This window comes from Musa acuminata, chromosome BXJ2-9, assembly GCF_036884655.1.
Source record: "Musa acuminata AAA Group cultivar baxijiao chromosome BXJ2-9, Cavendish_Baxijiao_AAA, whole genome shotgun sequence".
Lineage (NCBI taxonomy): Eukaryota > Viridiplantae > Streptophyta > Magnoliopsida > Zingiberales > Musaceae > Musa > Musa acuminata.
Genome location: NC_088346.1, coordinates 1,814,091 through 1,833,748, shown reverse-complemented (window position 1 = coordinate 1,833,748; position 19,658 = coordinate 1,814,091). Strand labels below are relative to the sequence as shown.

At 42.8% G+C, this 19,658-nt stretch overlaps 3 protein-coding genes across 3 annotated transcripts; all 3 read right to left on the bottom strand.

Moving 5' to 3' along the window:
• Positions 1 to 10: 10 nt before the first annotated feature.
• On the bottom strand, positions 11 to 2,805 carry LOC135622355 (disease resistance protein RPS2-like). Its single transcript, XM_065124128.1, has one exon. It carries the CDS (start codon positions 2,782 to 2,784, stop codon positions 493 to 495), a length of 2,292 nt encoding a protein of 763 aa, XP_064980200.1. The 5' UTR covers positions 2,785 to 2,805; the 3' UTR covers positions 11 to 492.
• Positions 2,806 to 5,135: 2,330 nt separating this feature from the next.
• On the bottom strand, positions 5,136 to 14,356 carry LOC135622353 (uncharacterized). Its single transcript, XM_065124126.1, has 5 exons — positions 14,206 to 14,356; positions 9,169 to 11,378; positions 7,462 to 7,582; positions 6,424 to 6,483; positions 5,136 to 6,344 (listed from the first exon to the last, which is right to left on the bottom strand). Exons 2-5 carry the CDS (start codon positions 11,289 to 11,291, stop codon positions 5,343 to 5,345), a joined length of 3,306 nt encoding a protein of 1,101 aa, XP_064980198.1. The 5' UTR covers positions 11,292 to 11,378; positions 14,206 to 14,356; the 3' UTR covers positions 5,136 to 5,342.
• Positions 14,357 to 16,667: 2,311 nt separating this feature from the next.
• LOC103996768 (polygalacturonase) lies at positions 16,668 to 18,398 on the bottom strand. Its single transcript, XM_009417755.3, has 4 exons — positions 17,926 to 18,398; positions 17,551 to 17,840; positions 17,225 to 17,453; positions 16,668 to 17,149 (listed from the first exon to the last, which is right to left on the bottom strand). Exons 1-4 carry the CDS (start codon positions 18,349 to 18,351, stop codon positions 16,931 to 16,933), a joined length of 1,164 nt encoding a protein of 387 aa, XP_009416030.2. The 5' UTR covers positions 18,352 to 18,398; the 3' UTR covers positions 16,668 to 16,930.
• Positions 18,399 to 19,658: the final 1,260 nt, after the last annotated feature.

The window sequence follows — 19,658 nt, the reverse complement described above, 5'->3', positions numbered from 1 at the left end:
AATGAGAGCTTGAATTTTATTATATATCGGAGTTAATGAGCTTAATACATTAAATTGGGTTGAAATATATTTGGTCACATAATCATTAGGACGGTACTCGAGTATCATGACGATCGAGTAATCATTCGATATTAGATATTATCGGATCCATATGTCTCTCAAGTTTAAAGTTATTCTATCATTTGAGGTCAACTATATAATTTTTTTTTTTTTATCGTAGATCAATTACTAATAATAATTATATCAGCTCTTCTAACTAAAACATTTATTTTACTCATATTATTTAAAATATTTTTTTTATTTTTTTAAACAACACTTAATTATTCACAAATATTTTTTTTTTATAATTCAAAATCGTATTATATAAAATGCATCAGTGTCCTCACATATTATATTACACATATTATATTACAAAAGAATGAAGCAAACACACGCAATGAAAACGAAGCATTCCAAGACAAATGGAAATGGAGATCGGTAGACGCATCGACATCACTGCAGCGGTTTCATGATCAGCTGGAACGCGGACTTGGTCGCATCATCTTCCTCCTCCCATTCCAGCTGATCCCACCATGATCTCTGACACTTGATCTCTCTCAGCTTCTCCGCCACCAGCGTCAGCTTCTTCAGCTTCGGGCACTCCGCCACCTCCATGCTCTCCAGTGAGGGAAACACCAGCATCTTCCTCTCCTCGCTCACTCTCTTCAGCTCCGGAAGCCCGCGGAGTGCAATCTCCGTGAGGTTGGGAAAAGGGACGATGGCGACACCCCCCGAAGCTCTGCCATCCTCGGTTTCTTCGTCCTCCTTGTGGTAGATCAGCTGTTCCATCCCGTTGCAGCCATATATGTAGAGGCCACGAAGATTCTGGCCGTGACTCCCTCGCCACACGATCTTAGCTTTCAGCAGATGCTCAAGAACCAGATTCTCCAGTCCGCCGCCGCCGCCGCCGATCACCACATCCTCCAACTCCTTCGAATGCGATGCCCGAAGCCATTTCAGTCGCTTCATGTTCTTCCCCATAACCGACGGCAGCTCGATGCTGCTCAAGTCTCTGCAGCCTTTGATCAGCAGCGCCACGGTGGCCGGCGCCAGCCTCCGCGACTGCGCCAGCCTCTCCAGTGCCGCAGCTGTTCCCACCGTGATGTCCAGTATTCGCAGTCGATTCAGCGCTTCCAGCTCCCCCATGTCCACGCCATCGCCACTCGAGCCGGCCTTCCACGACCTGTAGCTCACGATCATCCGCAGGACTCGCAGTTGACCGAGGTCACGGATGAGCCCGTCGGGAATGCTGGCGAGATCGACCGTCCAGTTCAATCCCAAGTACTTCAGCTTGGTCAGAGCTCCCAGTTCCTTGGGCAGCGACTTGAGCTTGGTTCCACAGAGCTCGAGGAATTGCAGCCCAACCAGATTGCCGATCCCCGGCGGAAGCTCCTTGATGGAAGTGGAGTGAAGGTCCAAGACCGCGAGTGATGGCATGAACCCGAAGAAGCCGTCAGGTATCTTCTCGATACCCAAATTGTTCTTGAGCTTCAAGGAGACGAGATCAGGACACTGGGGGGCTTCAGGTAGCACGGCTATCTCGTTGTCCCCCAGCGCTAGTCTCGTCGCACCTGCCCACGTCTCCGCGTCCGGTGCATCCGTCAACCCTTCCCTTTCTCGCACAAACCATCTGTTCTCCTTCTTCCCGCACTCGCAAGCTATCCACAAGACCGTGGCACGGATCACCGGGTGCATCCTGGTGTAGCCATTTGCGTCGACTCTGTCGATCAACGAAGCCGCGCTCAGAACTCCGAGGAGGTAGCACGCTCTGTTGTTGGCCTCTTCGACGTCTTCGAAGTCGCCCAGAATTCCCTCGCCGATCCAGCATTCTTGGAGCAAGTTCTGGTGAAGGCGACAGCCTTCCCGGTACAAGGCGAAGTGCAAGGCGCAGGATCTCGATGTGTCATCGGGCAGCAGATCGTAGCTGAGCTTGAGGGGACGAAGCACATGCTCTGCGATGCCTGGAAGCTGGGCCGGGTCGCTGTTCATGATCGCCACCGCATGCTTCCACTCCTCGAGAGATCGTTTGCTCGCCAGAGCTCGCGCGACGGCGATGAGTGCGAGCGGCAAGCCACCGCATTTCCTCACCAAAATCTCCGCTTGCCGCCGGATTCCCGGGTGGGAATCGATCATCTCCTCGCCTGCCGTCTCCGTGAACAGCTTCCAGGCCGCATCCCATGGTAAGGCTTCTACCTTGATCTTCTTCTTCGCGCCCATCTGGTCACAGAGATCTTCGTTTCGCGTCGCCAGTACGATCTTGCACTTCGATCTCCGCTTGGGAATGGGAACTCCCACCGTTCGAAGGTCCAGAGAACGGCAAACGCCATCCAGTATCAGTACGAACCTCATCTTGTTGAGGACCCTGAACAGGGTTGCAGCTTTCTCCTCCTGCGATCCCCTGTTCTTCCTTGACAAGCCCAAACGATCCCCAATCATTCTCTGAATGCGATCGACGCCCAGACCTCTACATGCATCGATGAAGATGACCACGTCGAGATGGGTCGCATCAGCGAGGAACTCGTTGTGGAATCTGCTCAACAGTGCCGTCTTACCGACGCCGCCCATGCCGTAGATTCCCACGACGCCTTCGGCATCATCTTCTAAGACCCGACGCAGCTGCTCCAGAACCAAGTCCATGCCCACAGTCGGTGAACTCGGCACCTCCTCGAATCGATCGGGGAACACTTCGTCAGCGACCTGGTCGAAGGATCCTTTGCTCTTCAAATAGCGTACCTCGGCAATCATCTCATCGGCACTGCTGCTGAGCCGATAGCTCGACCAAACATTTGGTGCAAGATTTCCCGGAAGCATCAACCTTCGCTCGAATTCTGTGCTGATCTTAGCGAACTTGCTCTCGAGGGATTCCACCCGGTCCAACCACCACATGACTTGGCTCCTCGGCTGCTTCCCCCCTCTCCTAGCTTTGACGACATCTCTCTCGACATCCTCTCTCTTGCTTTTGAGCTCGTAGATCTCCACCGCTAGAGAGTCGAGGAACTCTCTGCAGAGGATGATGTATCTGCATGCTCGAATGAAGCAACGGAGGAAGGAGCGGAAGATGGAGATCATGGTTGTACGTGGAGAGAAGGGATACGGAGGGATGAACCAAGGGAAGAAAAGTGGTGCGGTGAGCTCGGATGGACATAGTTGTCACAGCATGGTGCTAGCTAGAAGGTAGCAACCTACAAATCTCAGTGAATTCATAAAGAGGAAGAACGATCGATCGAGAAGACAGACGATGCATCGAGCGAAGAAGATGACTCCAACATGAACACAATCCGCGAGTATGGTTTGGTGAAGGGAGATCGCAAGGCGAAATGGAGATTTAGACTTACATGTAGGAGAGACCTGACACGGAAGAATGGAAGAATTCCATGATGTGAGATGTGGCAGGAAATAGTTTTAGTGGTGCGCATGAACACCACAACCTGCACAACCCATTGCATGACTGCATTGCCTTTATGAATCGATCATGGCCACTCATTGACAGTGTCAAATCTATATCAAAAGGATCACTTTGACAAGCTGGTTTCGATCAAAAGTAAGCCAATGCAAAGAGCTGGCAAAGTGGGTTTTCTTTTGAGCTTATATTGCTTGAAGGATCACTTTGACTTATGTTTACTTTTCATCAAGACAGACAGGGATGGATTAATTACTAAACTTAAGAAGGTTGATGAGGAAGATTGTAGGTTTCTTCTCCACTCAATTGAAACTTAACTAACAGATAGAATGCTGTTTTGGTTGGTGAAGGATGAAGCACTCTTGAAGATCACATTATAATTGTGAGGATCTACAAAAGCTAAAGCATGGAGCATTGCTGAAACAGGTCTTTGCGCAGACAATTTGGTTTGTTTGGACCTGCCAACTCCAATCTCTGCTTTCTGTTCCTGGAACTTATAGTTGTGCATAATCTTCAAAATGAATCTCTTGTATCATAGTGAAAGATGTTGATTCTTAACACACACAAAATGAAGGAAAAAGAAAAAGGTGGAGAAAGTAGACAATTGGCTAGGACTTCTAAATCTCTTTCTTCCAGAGAAAACTAGGTCAGCCATAGCCATGGAATCATGCTGGAGAGGAACCTCATGAAGATAGAACAAAAACCTACTGCAACCTAGAAGACTTGAAACTGATATTATGGTAATAGAACTTTCCTTTTCCATGCTGTGGACTGTGGAGTATGGACATCATCAAGACAATGCTGCATCTTTTAGGGGCTGTGAGTGAAGTCCTCGATATGGTGAGGACCAGAAGCTGAGAAGAAGATTACAGAACATTAATAGCTAGTAAAAGTATTGAAAGGAGCAAGATGCATGCCAACTGCTAGTTCTCAAGTCGGGAAATTGTAAATGGTGCTACCACCAAGAAATTTCTGCATCAATGCAGCCTTCTTGACCTTGGGTTCCATATCTACATTAGACTAATAATCTGTCACAGATTAATAGTCTAATCACTGCAAGGTTGTAGCATAATCTATGATCTGCCACAGATCTGTTAAGCGGGCTATGGTTTTCTTGATCTATAACTATAAAGCTGGAGCGAAATGGAGAACTTGCCCTTCACCACTTCCCCTTTGCAAAAGAAAAGAACAAATGCAATTGCAGTTGGTTAAGCATGTCGATAATCATCCAGGCTGTGGTATGTGACGACTCTCTCAGCTAAACAAAGAGGTAGGATTTGTTGTGTGGATCTCAGAAATGGTCGACCACTTAAATCTTCTTGACTTGGTTTTTATATGACAAGTGGCTTTCCACCTTTTCTGAGATGCAAGTCAACAAGAAATGACACGGTCAATGCCGAACTATTTATTTCAGAAAGGAGTACAGAATATACACGCAACGAAAGGAGAACTCTTTTTTCGGTTCAAACATCAGAAAAAGCCTTTTAATCCACAAAACTACAGGAAGCAAATATAATGTGCATATATATATTCACATCCATTTCGATCAACAGAAGGCCATTGCAGAATTTCTACACGTTCACAGGCCAAGTCACTGTAGCGCTCTGCAGGGAGTAGGAAATTTTTGGAGACCACTCGAACGGGACTGCCGATGCTACTACTTGTCATGCAAATCATCACTCAAGTTGAATTACTATTGAAGTCATCCACCGGTGCAAGAGTTTGTACTAATTAAAGTAGTAGCTGCAAATAAAGCGAAAAGCTTGGATCGTTTCAGCAGCTGCCAACAAAGCGAGAAGGAAAGAAAAGCTGGATTCCTAGCGCCCATGGCCGGACGAGATAAAACATCATTAAAAACAATTGAAATGAGTTACACACAAGACTGTGTTGCTGCTACGGATCATTACATCCCCCGACTTCCGAAGACGTCCGGCCGCCAACCCATCACATTCTGCGCAGCTCCTCCTACGTTGGGCAAGCTGTACACCCGGCCATCGGCGTTGACCTGCGCGTTGTAGTGAGAAGTCTGCCATGCATTGGCTGCAGCCAGTGTTATATCAGCTGGTCCACCCGAGAGCGGCAGCAGCGGGGACTGCTGCCACCCGGGCGGCATGTTTAAGGAGGTCGGCATCACTAAAATCTGAGAAGGCAGAGGTGGCTGCAGGCCCACAGGCTGGTGAAGCGAAGCATGACGATTGGGTAACGGTGACACTGGTAGGATTTGATGGTTTACATGGAGAGACTGAAAAGTAGGCTGCTGGTAATTATGAAACTGTGTTGGTGGTGGCGGTGGTTGTGAAGACGTAAGTGTTTCTGGCTGCAGCCGATGATCATATTGAGGCTTCCATTCAGGGATATCATCGTCGTCTTCATGGGCGTCATTCCAAGGGCGTACATCAAAGGGAGGTTTCTTGACACTTTCGGTGTGCCCATATTTATGTATCAGTTCTCTAATTTGATCTACCGGCCGAGCCGGTGCCAACACATGGGGGCGGGTCACGGAGGCAGCAGGTTTAGATGTCTGCGAGCTGCCATGAACAAAATCAAACTCGGGAAGGTCATCGTATTCTCCGGGGCCGAAGCCGGGTGGTACGTCATCGTCCGCATAGTCTTCAGGCGGCAGCGGCTGGGATTGCTGTTTTCTTGAGCTGTGCTGCTTCTTAGAACTGCCATGCTTGTGATGGGAGTAGAGCCGAGGTGATATCGTGGAATGGGGCCTTCTCCATACGACCAAGCTGATGAGATCCGTGGTGGCAATGGTCGGAAGTGCTTCGGCGTGCTCCTTTGGGAGGAGCTTCTCGAGCAAGTCCGTCGTCCTTGAATGCGGCGGGCAGAAGTACAGCTCCACTCCTGGGGCGGCCTCTGCAAATCCTACCCTCTCATCCGCGATGTACGAGTCAATTATCTGCAGCGAATGCGGTTAGGAAAAGCTTCAGAAGATTGAGCATCTAAAAGCCTGATTCAGATGTTTCCAAATGTACTACCTCAAGCAGGTTCAATCGTCCGCTCTCAGGAGATCCCTCTTTCCAACGAAACTGTGCAATCTGCGAATCACATGATGACATTAATAAAAGACAACTACGAGCTTCAGCAGCACTCTAACCAATCAAACAATCTCGTGTATGTTCGCGTTGTGAATTGAATTCACAACAAAGACATGACTGGAATTGAAAATGTTGCGAAGAGATGCCACTGTCATGTCCAACTTAGATAGTCAAACAAATGACAGTGGGAAATTGCTAGTACAGAAAAATTCACGGACAGAATCACATTGTGGTTTTAGACCAATATGTTTCTTTCAAATCTAAATAGTAAATAAATATATATATCCGGTCATGCAAATGTCTGGTCAAAACAAATATCTCTATCGTATGTTTTCCTCTAATTCCTAATCAAGTTACATTAGCAAAACATAAGCTCAAATGCAAGCAAGAATTAATAGTTGCGCCATAAGCAGCTATTTCTCACCACACTTTTGTCTAATATTTATGTTGAACTTCCTTAACTGTCCGTCTATATTTATTTGAAGTTTCCAGAAAACTGTACAGAAAGAAAATTCAAAAAGTGTATTTAAATAATGTCTTATCAATAACACAAACTAGTGGGATTCTTCAAATTAGATGAGAAAAAAACGAAAGAAAAACAAATTAAATTAAAATGCAACACCATAAAAAGTAGAGGTATCAAATAGTTAAAAAAACCAGAATATAAAAATATTTGATTAATGAAATTTTTTATAATATAATAGCGTAGCTGCCAGTGTGGTGCAAAATTATGAATTCAACTTGATACTTGGTTCCATTAGCTGAGATGGTAAAGCAGCACAAGCTGATCTGAAGTCCTCCAGCAGATGCAACATAGCTCAATTGATAGAGAAGGAACAATTTAGAGAAGTAAAGGAACTGAAATACTTTATGAATATATATTCCTTCCTGCCTTTCATTCATTCATCAAGTTGTTAAAGTCATAAATGCATCAAATCCAAATTCTTCAAGAAAACAACAGTTGAGCTGAAAAGATACCATGATTGCACGGCTTCGAGACAAAGGAAGCTCTTTAAGGAACTTTTCAAAAGCATCTAGTCTCACTCTCCCCTTTATCTCAAGAAAGCTAGGCCATTCCTGTGTCGATGTTTTCTCACCACTGAAAAAGCAGATTAGGAACAAAGCATTAACAACCTCAAAGGACATGCAGACCAATATCAATATCAAGACATCTCAAAGAGATGGATTATCTTTATCAATGTTAAAGAGAAGACCTTAGAAGCACATTTGACCAAGTGTTATATTTTTCTTCAAAATACATGGCAAACAAGAACAAATATGAAACAAGGCAGCAAGGATCTCAAGATCAGTCAATTGTTAAGATACAAGAATGCCAAAAATTGCTAAACTTTCGAAACAGGTCAAACGAATGACCTTCTAGTAATCAAGCGCATCTATGGCAGTCCCACTGGGTTCAGTTTTGCATTGTCCAGGATTTGACTCGACTACTATTTTGCATTGAGCAACTTCAGATTTTCAAAGTTTTATTAAGTTGCTTGAATTAATTTGGAGCCTTGAAAGACACCATGTCACCATCACAATGATACATTGACATGGATCATTCTTTTCTTCTCTATATGGCTGCCCCTTCGTCTTTCTCCTTATTGAGTTCCTAATGGAGTTGTGTACATCATGACATACAATACATTGTTTGGTCCATAACATTTCTCAGAGTTTCAAAAGGTTCTTTAATTGTCATTATTATTTCAGTATGTTTGGTATGCAGAATAACAGTATGGGAAAATATCAACACATTGCAATATTTAATTCCTTATTATGCCTACATTAAGATTTATATAATCTTACCTAGATTACAAGTACTCCATGTTGATTTAGTAGCTTAATTTTAAGTAATGGACTTGGAATTATTATAGCATATCATAGATTTTTATTATGACTCGTTGTTCAATAAAACATAAGGTAATTTATATTCAAACAAAGAAATGGAAGGTTAGTTGAACGCTTATATTAAATCTTATCCAATGTACCAGTTACATTAGCTAATAGAAGAACAATCAAATTTTCATAATTGCCAATGTTGTTAACTGTTTACCTGAGTGTTACTAGTATAGAGAAAAACAATCTCTAAATGTATTATGTAGAAAGTTTATAAAGATTTGTTTAGTTCAATCTATATTTTCCCTAGCAATGAATTTACAGAAAATAACCATGGTCTAATGAGTTTTTAGTTCAATCACAGGAGTTGCATCCCATCAAACTGTGACATAGGTCATCTATATTACTAAATTCCTTAACAACATTTCAATTGCCATTTATATGATATTAAAATAATTTCAATCTCGGTCTACAGTAAAACACTATTCTAAATATTTGACATACAAAAAACTTGCTTGAATCTAAATAACTAAGTCAACCTACCTTTGCAGTTCTAGATCAAAGATAAACATGTATAACCAAACCACAACCATAATATTTGTGGAGCTTGTCATAAGTAGAGTTTTGATTTCAGTTGACATCTTTTCTATTAACAGTCAGATACACTAGGAATTGTCATGAAAGTTTAAGCATAAAGGAACTTCTAGAGGCAATGTGGCTGGCAAACACAATTAGTAAAATCAGAAATATGTCACAGAGGGGAATATAGACATAAAATAGAAGGACATGGAAGCTACTGAAAAGGAACAAAAAGTATTTAATAATGACAAAGTCAAACTGATGATAGACCTTCTAAAGAAGCCAATCACTGTAGCAAATGCAGAAACATTCAACTGAATTGAACCTTCCCATATTTTATCACTCATTGATGCAACTTCAGGAAGACAGGTATCTAACTGAATATCAACAGAACCAGATTTCACGTTATCATCAATTTTCAAACACTCCACATCCACCTTTTCAGGGTTGGTTGTAGTAGGATCTTTAGATGTGGCATCTGCAGAGTCCAACTTTAGTTGCTTGCCTTCTTGTGACAAAAGCTGCTTGGAAGGAGAGCCACCTCGTGAAGAATCTGACTTTGATCCCAAGCTTCCGGATGCAGCATTTTGTTTATGTTCCACGCTGTCTGATTCAGAAGCTTCCTCGGGCTCCAAGGAAACTTCCTGTAAAGAATCCACTGACAGGTTTCCAAATGGAGGTTCGGAATCAAGGTCTTGCATGAACTCATCTAGAGAAACTACTGGAGGTAGCAACTCTGGATCTTTCAATTCATCCACCATGAGTTCTTGCATAAGATCAGCCTTCTCGCTAAGGATTTCAATATCACCAGGGAGATTTTGATCAGCAGAATCAATTTTCCTGGCTGACGGCCTTCTTTTGAATGCCTTAGGTTCATCAGACTTATGATTGGATTTTGATTGTATTTTAACTTCTTTGCTTGGTTTCGAAGGAACTAGAGACGAGTGTGTTTTAACTTCTTTGTTAGGTTTCAAAGGAACTTGTGAGAGGACACTCGTCCCAAGTTCAACCTCCACCGGGAAGCTCTCTGCTTGTTCAACTTCAACTTGAAACTCACCTTTATGAGTTTTCCTCACCAAGCGCCTTAAATCAACATCCGAATCTGGCAGTACAACCATCTGCACAAGCTCTTCTGCTTTAGCCAATCGCCATTGTGAAAGTTCCTCTGAAGCAAGTTCCTCGATGGTCATGGTGCAAAGACGTTCTGGTGCAATTGCACCAGATAATACACGTTCCCTTAACTCTGGGTTATTACGATCTTTTAAGTTGAACAACAAGGACCTACCCTTCTCTTTGTATTTCTTATTAACTCCTCCAAACAATCTAAACAGTTCTGCTTCTATCCTAAATGCCAGCTGTCCTGCATTTCTTACTGTTGTCTCCTTATCAGCTGTTTCCTGTTCATTTGTCATTTTGAGTCTTTTTCTATCATGATCATGATTTGCTGAATTGTCTACAGTCCCAACACCATGATTAGACACCCAGCAGAGTCCATGACCCTGCAAAAGTTCATCTTTAACTAAAGAGTTATCATTTGACACTTCCTTCTGTAACAATATATCCTTAGGCTGAAGACCATCGACATCAGACCTTGCTAACAAAATGTCAGTGCTTGCATTTTCTTTAGAAGGTAAATCACCAGCTTGATTTTGAACAGTTTCCAGAGCAGATTTATCTGAAGAAGCACTTTTAGCTTCTGAATTCAACTCAACCATTGGAGTTATTACTTTTGGTATCGTGCTCGAAGCATCACTAGAAGTACACTTTTCTGCAATTTCTTGTTTATGCGGCCGGTCAGACTCCATAGCCAGTGATGCAGCCAATGACTCCCGTAGCTTTGACCTTACAGACTCAAATGACTCGGATTGGACCTTTCGAGGTGGCTCCAACTGTGCTGGGCGCTTATTTGTTGATGACAATTGTGAACCCATATTCATGGGCAGAACACTCTGAACCTTGGATGGTGCACGAATCAGGGTAGGCCTCTTGTATATAGATGAGGATGGCAGTGCAGCAAGATTAGCAGACATAGTTGGTTGGGTGTTAAGTGATGATTGTGTACCCAGAACCTGTCTATTTGACAACGATATCTGACCCAAGCCAACAGAGGTAGGCATCGGAGTAAGGTTTCTATATGATGGTTGGATCTGTATGGATTGGTTAACCATAGAATAAAACTGCTGAGACCCTAGTATCACGGGCACAGGAACTTGCATCCTAGTTTGAGCCAAGTTTCTCTCTGCTGATAACCTCTCTTGTGATCCCCAATTAAGAGCAGACGGACTAGGAAAGATGGGAGGTAAATTAACCTGTCCAGACTGATTGCTGGAGGAAAACTGCTGTGATGCCTGATTGTAGGACATAGAGGCTTGCCCCTCCTCTGATGACTCCATCTGATTAAGCTGCTTATACTTTTATTAGGTACTGCCCACAGACAAGATTGGCAAATGCTGTAAATATATCAAGTGCCTTCAAGATACCTGCAGAACTCAACAAAAACAGTGTGTGAATTAAAAACTTTGAGATGCTGAAACTAATATCAGGCATCAAGATAGAAACACGATCTATGAATGTTATTCTTTCAAACGCCAAAGAGAACTAAGAAACATGATCTTGATGGCTTTTGAATGAGTTTAGGGAACAATAAATGCCTTCAAAAATATCACAGTTCAAAAATAAACAAAGATGTGTGTTATGAACTAGTGAGGTTTAAAGGGCATAAATTCAAAGTAGCATGATATGTTTATGAGAACAAGAAACAAATATATCAAATGGTACCTATCAGTTCATGCTGTCCATTAAATGGCACAACTACTTATCCTGATTTATCTTCTCTCTTGGCATTTACAACAAAAAAGAAGGAAACGAAGTCAGATGAAAAACAATAATTTTTCTGTCACTATTTGCTTTTGCAATCCCCAGCAACAAGGCATCACAATTGCTACATAGCGATAGATGACTAAAAAACAAAATTGGAGCACAGCTCAAGAGATGTGCCAACAACAGTCATTCCATCCGTATGGAATACTATGTATCTAGCAGTAAAACCTTTTCAGAAGCATTTCTTTTAAAGAACAGGTGCCTTGTATACATTCCTATTGCTTTTGTCCTAATACTTCCTCGGCAGAACTCTCATCCAAATACAAAGAAGCTCATGTAACTCCAATATAATAGTCCCTTGATTTTCCAGATGAACATAATCCAACCATTACAACTATAAAAACTGATATCTTTTCCTGTAATGAAATATTAAATAGGCTACATTCACCAATGAACTTCATTCCTTTACAACACCATTACAAAACTAAGCAACCACATCAAAGGTGATTATGCTAATTTTTATTGATCACAATTTGAGAAAAGGACTGCTAAGTTTTAGATGACAAAATCAAACAAACCTTCATAAATGTAACATGAAATTGCAAACAAATGGTACATGACATATATCACCAGTTCCTCTTTGATTCCCTTGGTATTTCCATCTGTGAATACTAATATCCATCCAAATCAGACATTAAAAAAAAGATATATTATTTGGTCATCTGAAAACGATAAATGATAAATTATTCCATCTGCTGAATATACCTTTTTCCTCGGACCACTTATTTTTTAAGTACATGATGATTTTTAGAATCATATACAGATGATGTTAAGCAGAAGAATATGATCTGAATCTGGAGATCACCTTTCATTGTCAAGAATAAACTTCATCTCAAGCAAAAGAAAAAAAACCACCGAGTTCGTGTAATATTACAAAATGTTTGGCCACTCTAATAATATGATGTCAAACTCGATAATTTTGTCATTTGTCAATCAAAGTACATTTATAAACAGCAAATACTTTAATATGATCAAAACTTCAAAAATGAAGGATGAGAATTACCAAGAAGGGACAAAGCATATCTCTACCCACACAATAGCAACTCTAAAATTATATGTTCTAGTAATCAATACTGCACCATGCATTCAACAGACCATCAACTTGATTAAGAAAATAACAAACAAGGGCTGCAACTAGAAAGAACCATCAACGAAACATACTGACTTCTCTAAAATCCAAATGATAATACACAAGATCCATACATATGGAAATAGAAAGACCATAAATGAGATAGAACCATGCAACTTAAAGAGCCTTTAACAACAGCTATCGAAACAATCCAAATAGTAATTCAAATCATAATAGCATATTTTTTTATGAGATTTGTTAAAAGAAAAGGTTTTAGGAAGCATGCAGCACATGTTCGTATCCAGCCAATAGCATAATTACATTCCAAACAATCGCACACACAGCATATCCAAAAAAAAGAAGCCACTGAGTTGATTATGTGAGAATACTAGAAATCACAGAATAAATAATAGTAATTATATTCATTAAAAGGTAAGATAGTTCCTACCAAGAATAGAACGAGCAAAAATCTTTTGAATTGGTCCAAGGCAAGGTGGATTGATCAGATTATTTTTACAAAGAAAGGTCAAGAAATACCTAAAGAAACTTCTTCTGAAACAATAAAAGGGAAACTGACGGTTCTTAGTTTGACTCATGATTTTGTCTCAACAAATGAAAAAATAAAGCAGATAACTAGCTCTTGTTATGCAATATTAGAACATGAATCTCATGTATCAAATAGCACTGATCTTCTCCAGCAATGCAAAGCATCAAAATTCGACCAGCTATCTGAAAGCTTTAATTCTCCCTCCAGAAAAAAAAAAGAACAATCCTTCTATGAGCTTAGGAACAGCTCGTTAATATAATAAAAAAAGATCAACCATCATAAGATGGAGAAAACCATCAAGATTAACTTTTACATATACGGACTGATTAACTTTTACAACGACGTGGAAAAGAAATAAAAACAACATAAACAAAAAAACTATACAATAAGCCTATATGTAAACCTGAGACACGGCATTAGGCAGATCGTCTACATCCATACTGTATAAAATTGGTAACAAGATTCCTTTCTCCCAATTAGTATCTATTGAAAAACCAAGCAACTCAAGACCAAGAGAGAACAATAAAAGGAGCAAACAAGAAACATGTACATCACACAATAAGTTGGATCTTTTTCCCCTTTCCTCTCCAAAAACGCCACTCAGGGCTTTCACCATATCCGATCACCAACTTTCCACCAAAAGTGCAGCCCACCAATAAGAAAACAACTAGTCTTACAGCCACAAAACCCTAAATCTACTCAAGATAGCGGAAATGAACAAGAAGCAAAATTTACAGGAGCGCACAAAGAGTGATAAGATGAATCCACAGAAAAGATATCGGTATCAGCGGACATAGAAATGATAGAATACCTCAAGGGCATCAGCGGCAGCGACTGATCTTCGACGATCGAATCCAAAGCCCATCGATGGCTGCGTCAGCAACAGTGAAGGGGAGGAGGAAACCCTAGCAAGAACACGTTTGGGGGCACTTGTGAGCGAAGATAAGAGAAAACTCGAGATTGGAGATCCCTCCATTAGCGCTCCGCTTATATAACTATGGAGAACGAAACTGCCATCATTTTCTCTCACCCGATTAGTTACACTCCTTTGTTATTGGATAACAAAAGGGTCCCACAAGTGAGTCCTAGAAAAATCTAATTGACTCTCCTCTACAACGGAGATCTGGGTAAACCGAATTGCGTAGGCACAAGTGATGATCCAGGAATAGATGGGCTTTAAGTAGACCCGAGCCCCCAGCCTTACCCAGATGAGGAACATGGGCCCACTGTTAGGGCCAGACCGGGTCCACCACATGAACAACCAATAGAAATGTGCCATGTCATCATTGATCGGTAAAACAGTATTATTTCTATATCGTGAGTTACTCGATGATGCCATTTTGATTTGCCAAAACAACGTGAAATCCATTATATTCTATTCCATATATACATAGAAATATCTTTAAATATTTTTTTATTTAAAAATTTAAATAAAATATGCATATTGATATGGTGAATATTTTCATACCAATCATACCATGGTATGCAAAACCCCAGTCCATCGAATTTCGTAAAATCATCTATCATTTTAGCACCAAATCCCTGAGGGAAAAATTCACTCATCAAGTTTTATATGACAAGTATTCATTACCCTATATATATATATATATATATATATATATATATATATATATATAAGCTTAGTTAGTAAAGATCTTAACTTCATTATTTATTTTTTATAATATATATATATAATGAAAAATGATTGATAGGGACAAATGCTGCATAGCTTGAAACTTTGCTCTGTTGGCCTTTCATTTCATAATCTCAGTGAACAGACTGTATCGACATCTTTAGAGATTTATGTGGCATTAAATTCATCAATGAAATAGAAGTTGCAACTCTTCATCAAACCAAGCGCATTCATCTCCACCAATCCCCTTTTCGACCAGTTGGAAAGATCGATTGGTCCTAAGTGGATGTTGAAGAACATGCCATATGCAAGATTGCATCTGCAAATCACGGTAACAACAATCTCAGGTCATCTTGCTGTGTGAGCCACAGCCATGCAATTTCCCTCCCCATTAATGCTGCAGATTCTTCACGCAAGAAATGAAGCACCAAACCAGCTTCCATTTCTTGAGGTAACGGCTGCACTGCTCATCATGATTCTTACTCCCAACATCAAACAGTCAATGCAGCTCTATAAATGCCGCCTGTTCATCATATCCTTCCGAGCCTTTGACACCATATCCTTTGATCTGTCCCTTGCAATGGCACCAGCACTGAGCTTTCTTCACAGGATGATGCTGTGTGTCTTCTTCCTTGCAACAGCAATGGCAAGCTACAACATATCAGACTACGGGGCCAAGCCCGATGGCCGGACTGACTCAGCTAAGCCTTTCCTAAATGCATGGGCCGCCGCCTGCAATTCCACCGAGACTGCAGCCATCTACGTGCCCGCCGGCCACTTCTTGATCAGCCAAGCCACGTTCAAGGGTCCCTGCAAGAACAACGCGACCAGGATCTTCGTCGACGGGACTCTCGTCGCGCTCTCTGCCTCACCGCTGCCACAAACTGGTTGCCGTTTGAGTACGTTCAGAGACTGTCCATCTTCGGAGGCACCATTGACGGCCAAGGTCAGGCCTTTTGGGCTTGCAGGAAGGCCGGCCGGAGATGTCCTCAGCGCGCCATGGTAATCCCATCTGCGGCCTCCTTCACAAGACTAATTGTCCTTGATTGCAGTGGGAAGATCTAATGGAGTTTTGGAGTCGTTGACAATAGCCGAATCCAAGAAGGTAGTGATCAGCGGCCTGACCTCTCTTAACAGTGAGCTCTTCCACATCGCCGTCTTTGGCAGCAGCAGCATCCAGATACAGGGCGCGACCATCATCGCCCCAACACCAACGGCATCCACGTCCAGAAATCGAGCGACGTGGCCGTGATCGACACCAGCATAGAGACCGGCGACGACTGGATCCCCATGGGCGAAGGATCCACCAATGACTGGTTCGAGAAGATCGATTGCGGCCCAGGACATGGAATCAGGTGCTCGTCTCCTTTCCTCTCCTATGTCGAAAATGGTAAGAATGACCGGATCAAGGACAGAGACGCTAACGAATAGTCGTGGTGGTGGTGGTGGTGGAGCATAGCATCGGCAGCCTGGGCGGCACGACGTCGGAGGCCGGAGCTCAGAACATCACGGTGACGTCGGTAGCGTTCTCGGGGACAGAGAACGAGCTTCGGATCAACTAATCAAATATATTCAAATAATTGTTGATGCATTATCTTATTATTGTCACATCTGACCCACCGAAACATCAATACAACTGAGACACCGAAACATCTTTCTTATATCACAAATCAATACAACTGCTGTAATACACAGCTAAAAGTATGCTTCACTGCTGAGTCGTTCTCACATCAATGCCAAATGACTACCGTACCAGATTACAACAACATGATTACAAGACCTGCATGCCAAGCTCCCCTCACCGGAACTCCGGTGCTCGCGGGACATGTCAGCCGGAGACGACGGACTTAAAATACAATACATGTATGCTGGTTGCATGCAACGCCTGGCGTGGTGCCATGGCTCAGAGGCAACTGGGTGGGTTCATGACCCCCGAGGCTGTTCCCTTCACGTTTCTGCAGTAGGACTGCGCCTGCTTGTTCCGGTAAGTGAGCTTGATGTCCTTCAACGAGACCTCACTGCATGGGTTGCTCGGGCTGCAGTCCAGCTTCACCGCCACCTGCGTTGCCGAAGAGCCCCTAATGTCGTGGAAGTTCACCTGACTGATCTTGATTCCGGAGCTCTGCAACCATAACGAAACAAGATTAGATGCGTGTGTGCGTCTGTGATGAAGATGGCTCTGTTTTAGGTCGATCACCTGGCCGGGACAGTTGATGTTGCTGGGGCAGTAGTTCTGGTCAACGACGATAGGATTCTGGACGTTGCTCATGACGGCGTGCTCGAAGGTGACCCCCTTCACGTACCCGTTGCTCGGCCTCCCCCAAGTCTTGATCCGTACCCCGTTTTGCGTTCCCGTGAACGCGACGGACCTCACCGTTATGTTCTGCACTCCGGCCTCCTGCGCCGCGTTGCCCAGGCTCCCGATGCTGCGTCCGCGCCATGAGACCAAAGCTTAATCGAACGGCCAAAGCAGCAGAAATAGATCACGTACAAGCAGTAGCGTGTAAATGCGAAGTTGCTGACCTGATGCCATGCCCAGGGCCGCATTTTATGTTCTCGATCCAGACGTGGGCCGATCCAGGTCCCAGGGAGATGCAGTCGTCGCCGGTCTTCATCGTGGATCCTCTGATCGTGACGGAGCTGGACATCTGGACGTGGATGCCATCGGTGTTGGGGCTGTCCCCTGGGGCAGTGATCGTTGCACCCCTCACTGTGACGCCAGTGCTGGAGAAGATGGACATCTGGAAGACCTCGCTGTTGAGCAGACGTATGCCGCTCAACAGGATGTTTTTCGACTGACCGATGGTCAATGACTGCGTCGGCATAATTCGGCTCAAATGACAACATTCCAACGAAAAGAAACCAAAATTGCTTCGTGGTCCGGAAGAGTTGGCCTACCGTAGCACCGTAGGGGCAGCTCCGGCGAGCCTTCTTGCAGGCCCATAACGCCTGCCCTCGCCCATCCAGCGTTCCGCCATAGACGGACAAACCTTCGACGTACTTCAACGTAATCCACTGCGTGATGTCGCTGTAACCAGGAGGAGCCACGAGGGTCCCCTGGATGACCATCTTCATGCCGGCGTTCTTGCAGGGGCCCTTAAAGAGAGCCTGGCTCACCAGGAACCTGCCGGCCGGAACGACCATCGTCGCCGGCTTTCTCGCCCCGCAGGTGGCCTCCCAAGCAGCCAGAAACGCCTTGGCCGCGTCGGTTTGCCCGTCCGGCTTCGCGCCGAAGTCCACCACGTTGTAGGCCGCCATCGCCATGGCGGAGCAGGCAAGCAAGAAGAGCACTGCAAGAACTGAACCACCCAAAGGTTGTGCCATCGGAGAGAGAGATATCTGTGATGTGCAGGATAGAATGGGGAGGACAGAGATGCCGAGGGTGCATTTATAGTGATTCCAAAACTCCTCACACCATTTATTGCTCTCGAGATACAAAGATCGATGTGGATCATGTTAGGTCACATTGCGGGCACCACAAATCATGGATCAATCAATGTTACGGAAGGTCAAAGGGTTGGCGAAGAGCAGCACGGTCACAGATCAGGGATGGTGGCGGTTTTGTCGGTTTATTATTGCGTGGCGAAGTCAGAAATGTACGTGCATGTCCGTACAAGCTTGCCATGCACGCAGCTAATTTTGACTGTCACAAACATTAATCATATGTACGGTTGAAGGAAGCCAAAACATGGAAACAAAGCGATAAATTAAGCAAAGAGCTTATACTATGTTATTATAACGCTAATGATTCTCTCTTAAATATTAGTTTGATAATGATATATCAAACCCATTTATTAAGGTTTATGAGTTCAAAATATCATTTGATATATTTTGAATGTACTTATTAGCACTAGTAAATACTTTTGCCACTAAGAATCTTACATCAAAACATTTCAGGAAAAAAATCTACAAATGTGATGAGAATTTTGGGTCAAATATCTAGGAAGGATCGATCAAGGTTAACATTGGTCTTTTACCTACCAAAATCTTCGCATAAGTCAAATGGGAAGTATCTTTAATTATGGTTGATGGATCGTCCGAATTAATATTGTGCGTCCATAGATTTTTATTGCTACCTATTTGAAGGGCGAGGTTATGTTGGCATCCATCACGTATGATGGTCAATGATTTCCATTTATGGAAGCCTTAAAAGGAGAACACCATAGATTTTTTGTTTGAACCTAATTCTTGTTGAGATATTATGCTTTACTACTTGTGAAATTGTTCTCCATGCCATTAGTGTACCCTCGGGTCATAGAGCTCTCATATCTCAGAGTATTAATTCATAATTTACAAATTTATTGTAATTTATTTCGATAGTTTTTCTTAAAAATTAGGATGAATTCCTACAAAAGGTTAAGTTTAAGTTTTTTTTTTTTTTTTTTTGACTCCATCCATAATAACTAGCCCCTATGATAATAATGCACTCATCAAATTAATTAAGATATTATAATTTTTTTGACTCAAGGATTTATCATCCTCGTCGAGAGGAGATCGACTCAAACACAAGTTAAGTTTGATTATCCTATCAACTTCATTTAACCTAAATTACAATTCGAAATGCTTAAACTGAAATTAATAATAATACACTTATCGAATCCTTATAAGTCGATCTCAATCTTGTTCATTTA

Excerpts from the sequence above, each read along its gene's own strand:
- LOC135622355 (XM_065124128.1), bottom strand. The coding sequence starts at position 2,784 with ATGATTGCCGAGGTACGCTATTTGAAGAGCAAAGGATCCTTCGACCAG.
- LOC135622353 (XM_065124126.1), bottom strand. The coding sequence starts at position 11,291 with ATGGAGTCATCAGAGGAGGGGCAAGCCTCTATGTCCTACAATCAGGCA. Across the intron at positions 7,583-9,168 it reads GTGATTGGCTTCTTTAGAAG|TGGTGAGAAAACATCGACAC; the intron begins GTCTATCATCAG and ends CTGCTTTTTCAG. Across the intron at positions 6,484-7,461 it reads CTCGAAGCCGTGCAATCATG|ATTGCACAGTTTCGTTGGAA; the intron begins GTATCTTTTCAG and ends TGTGATTCGCAG.
- LOC103996768 (XM_009417755.3), bottom strand. The coding sequence starts at position 18,351 with ATGGCACAACCTTTGGGTGGTTCAGTTCTTGCAGTGCTCTTCTTGCTT. Across the intron at positions 17,454-17,550 it reads GGCCCTGGGCATGGCATCAG|CATCGGGAGCCTGGGCAACG; the intron begins GTCAGCAACTTC and ends GCGCGGACGCAG. Across the intron at positions 17,150-17,224 it reads ACATCAACTGTCCCGGCCAG|AGCTCCGGAATCAAGATCAG; the intron begins GTGATCGACCTA and ends TTATGGTTGCAG.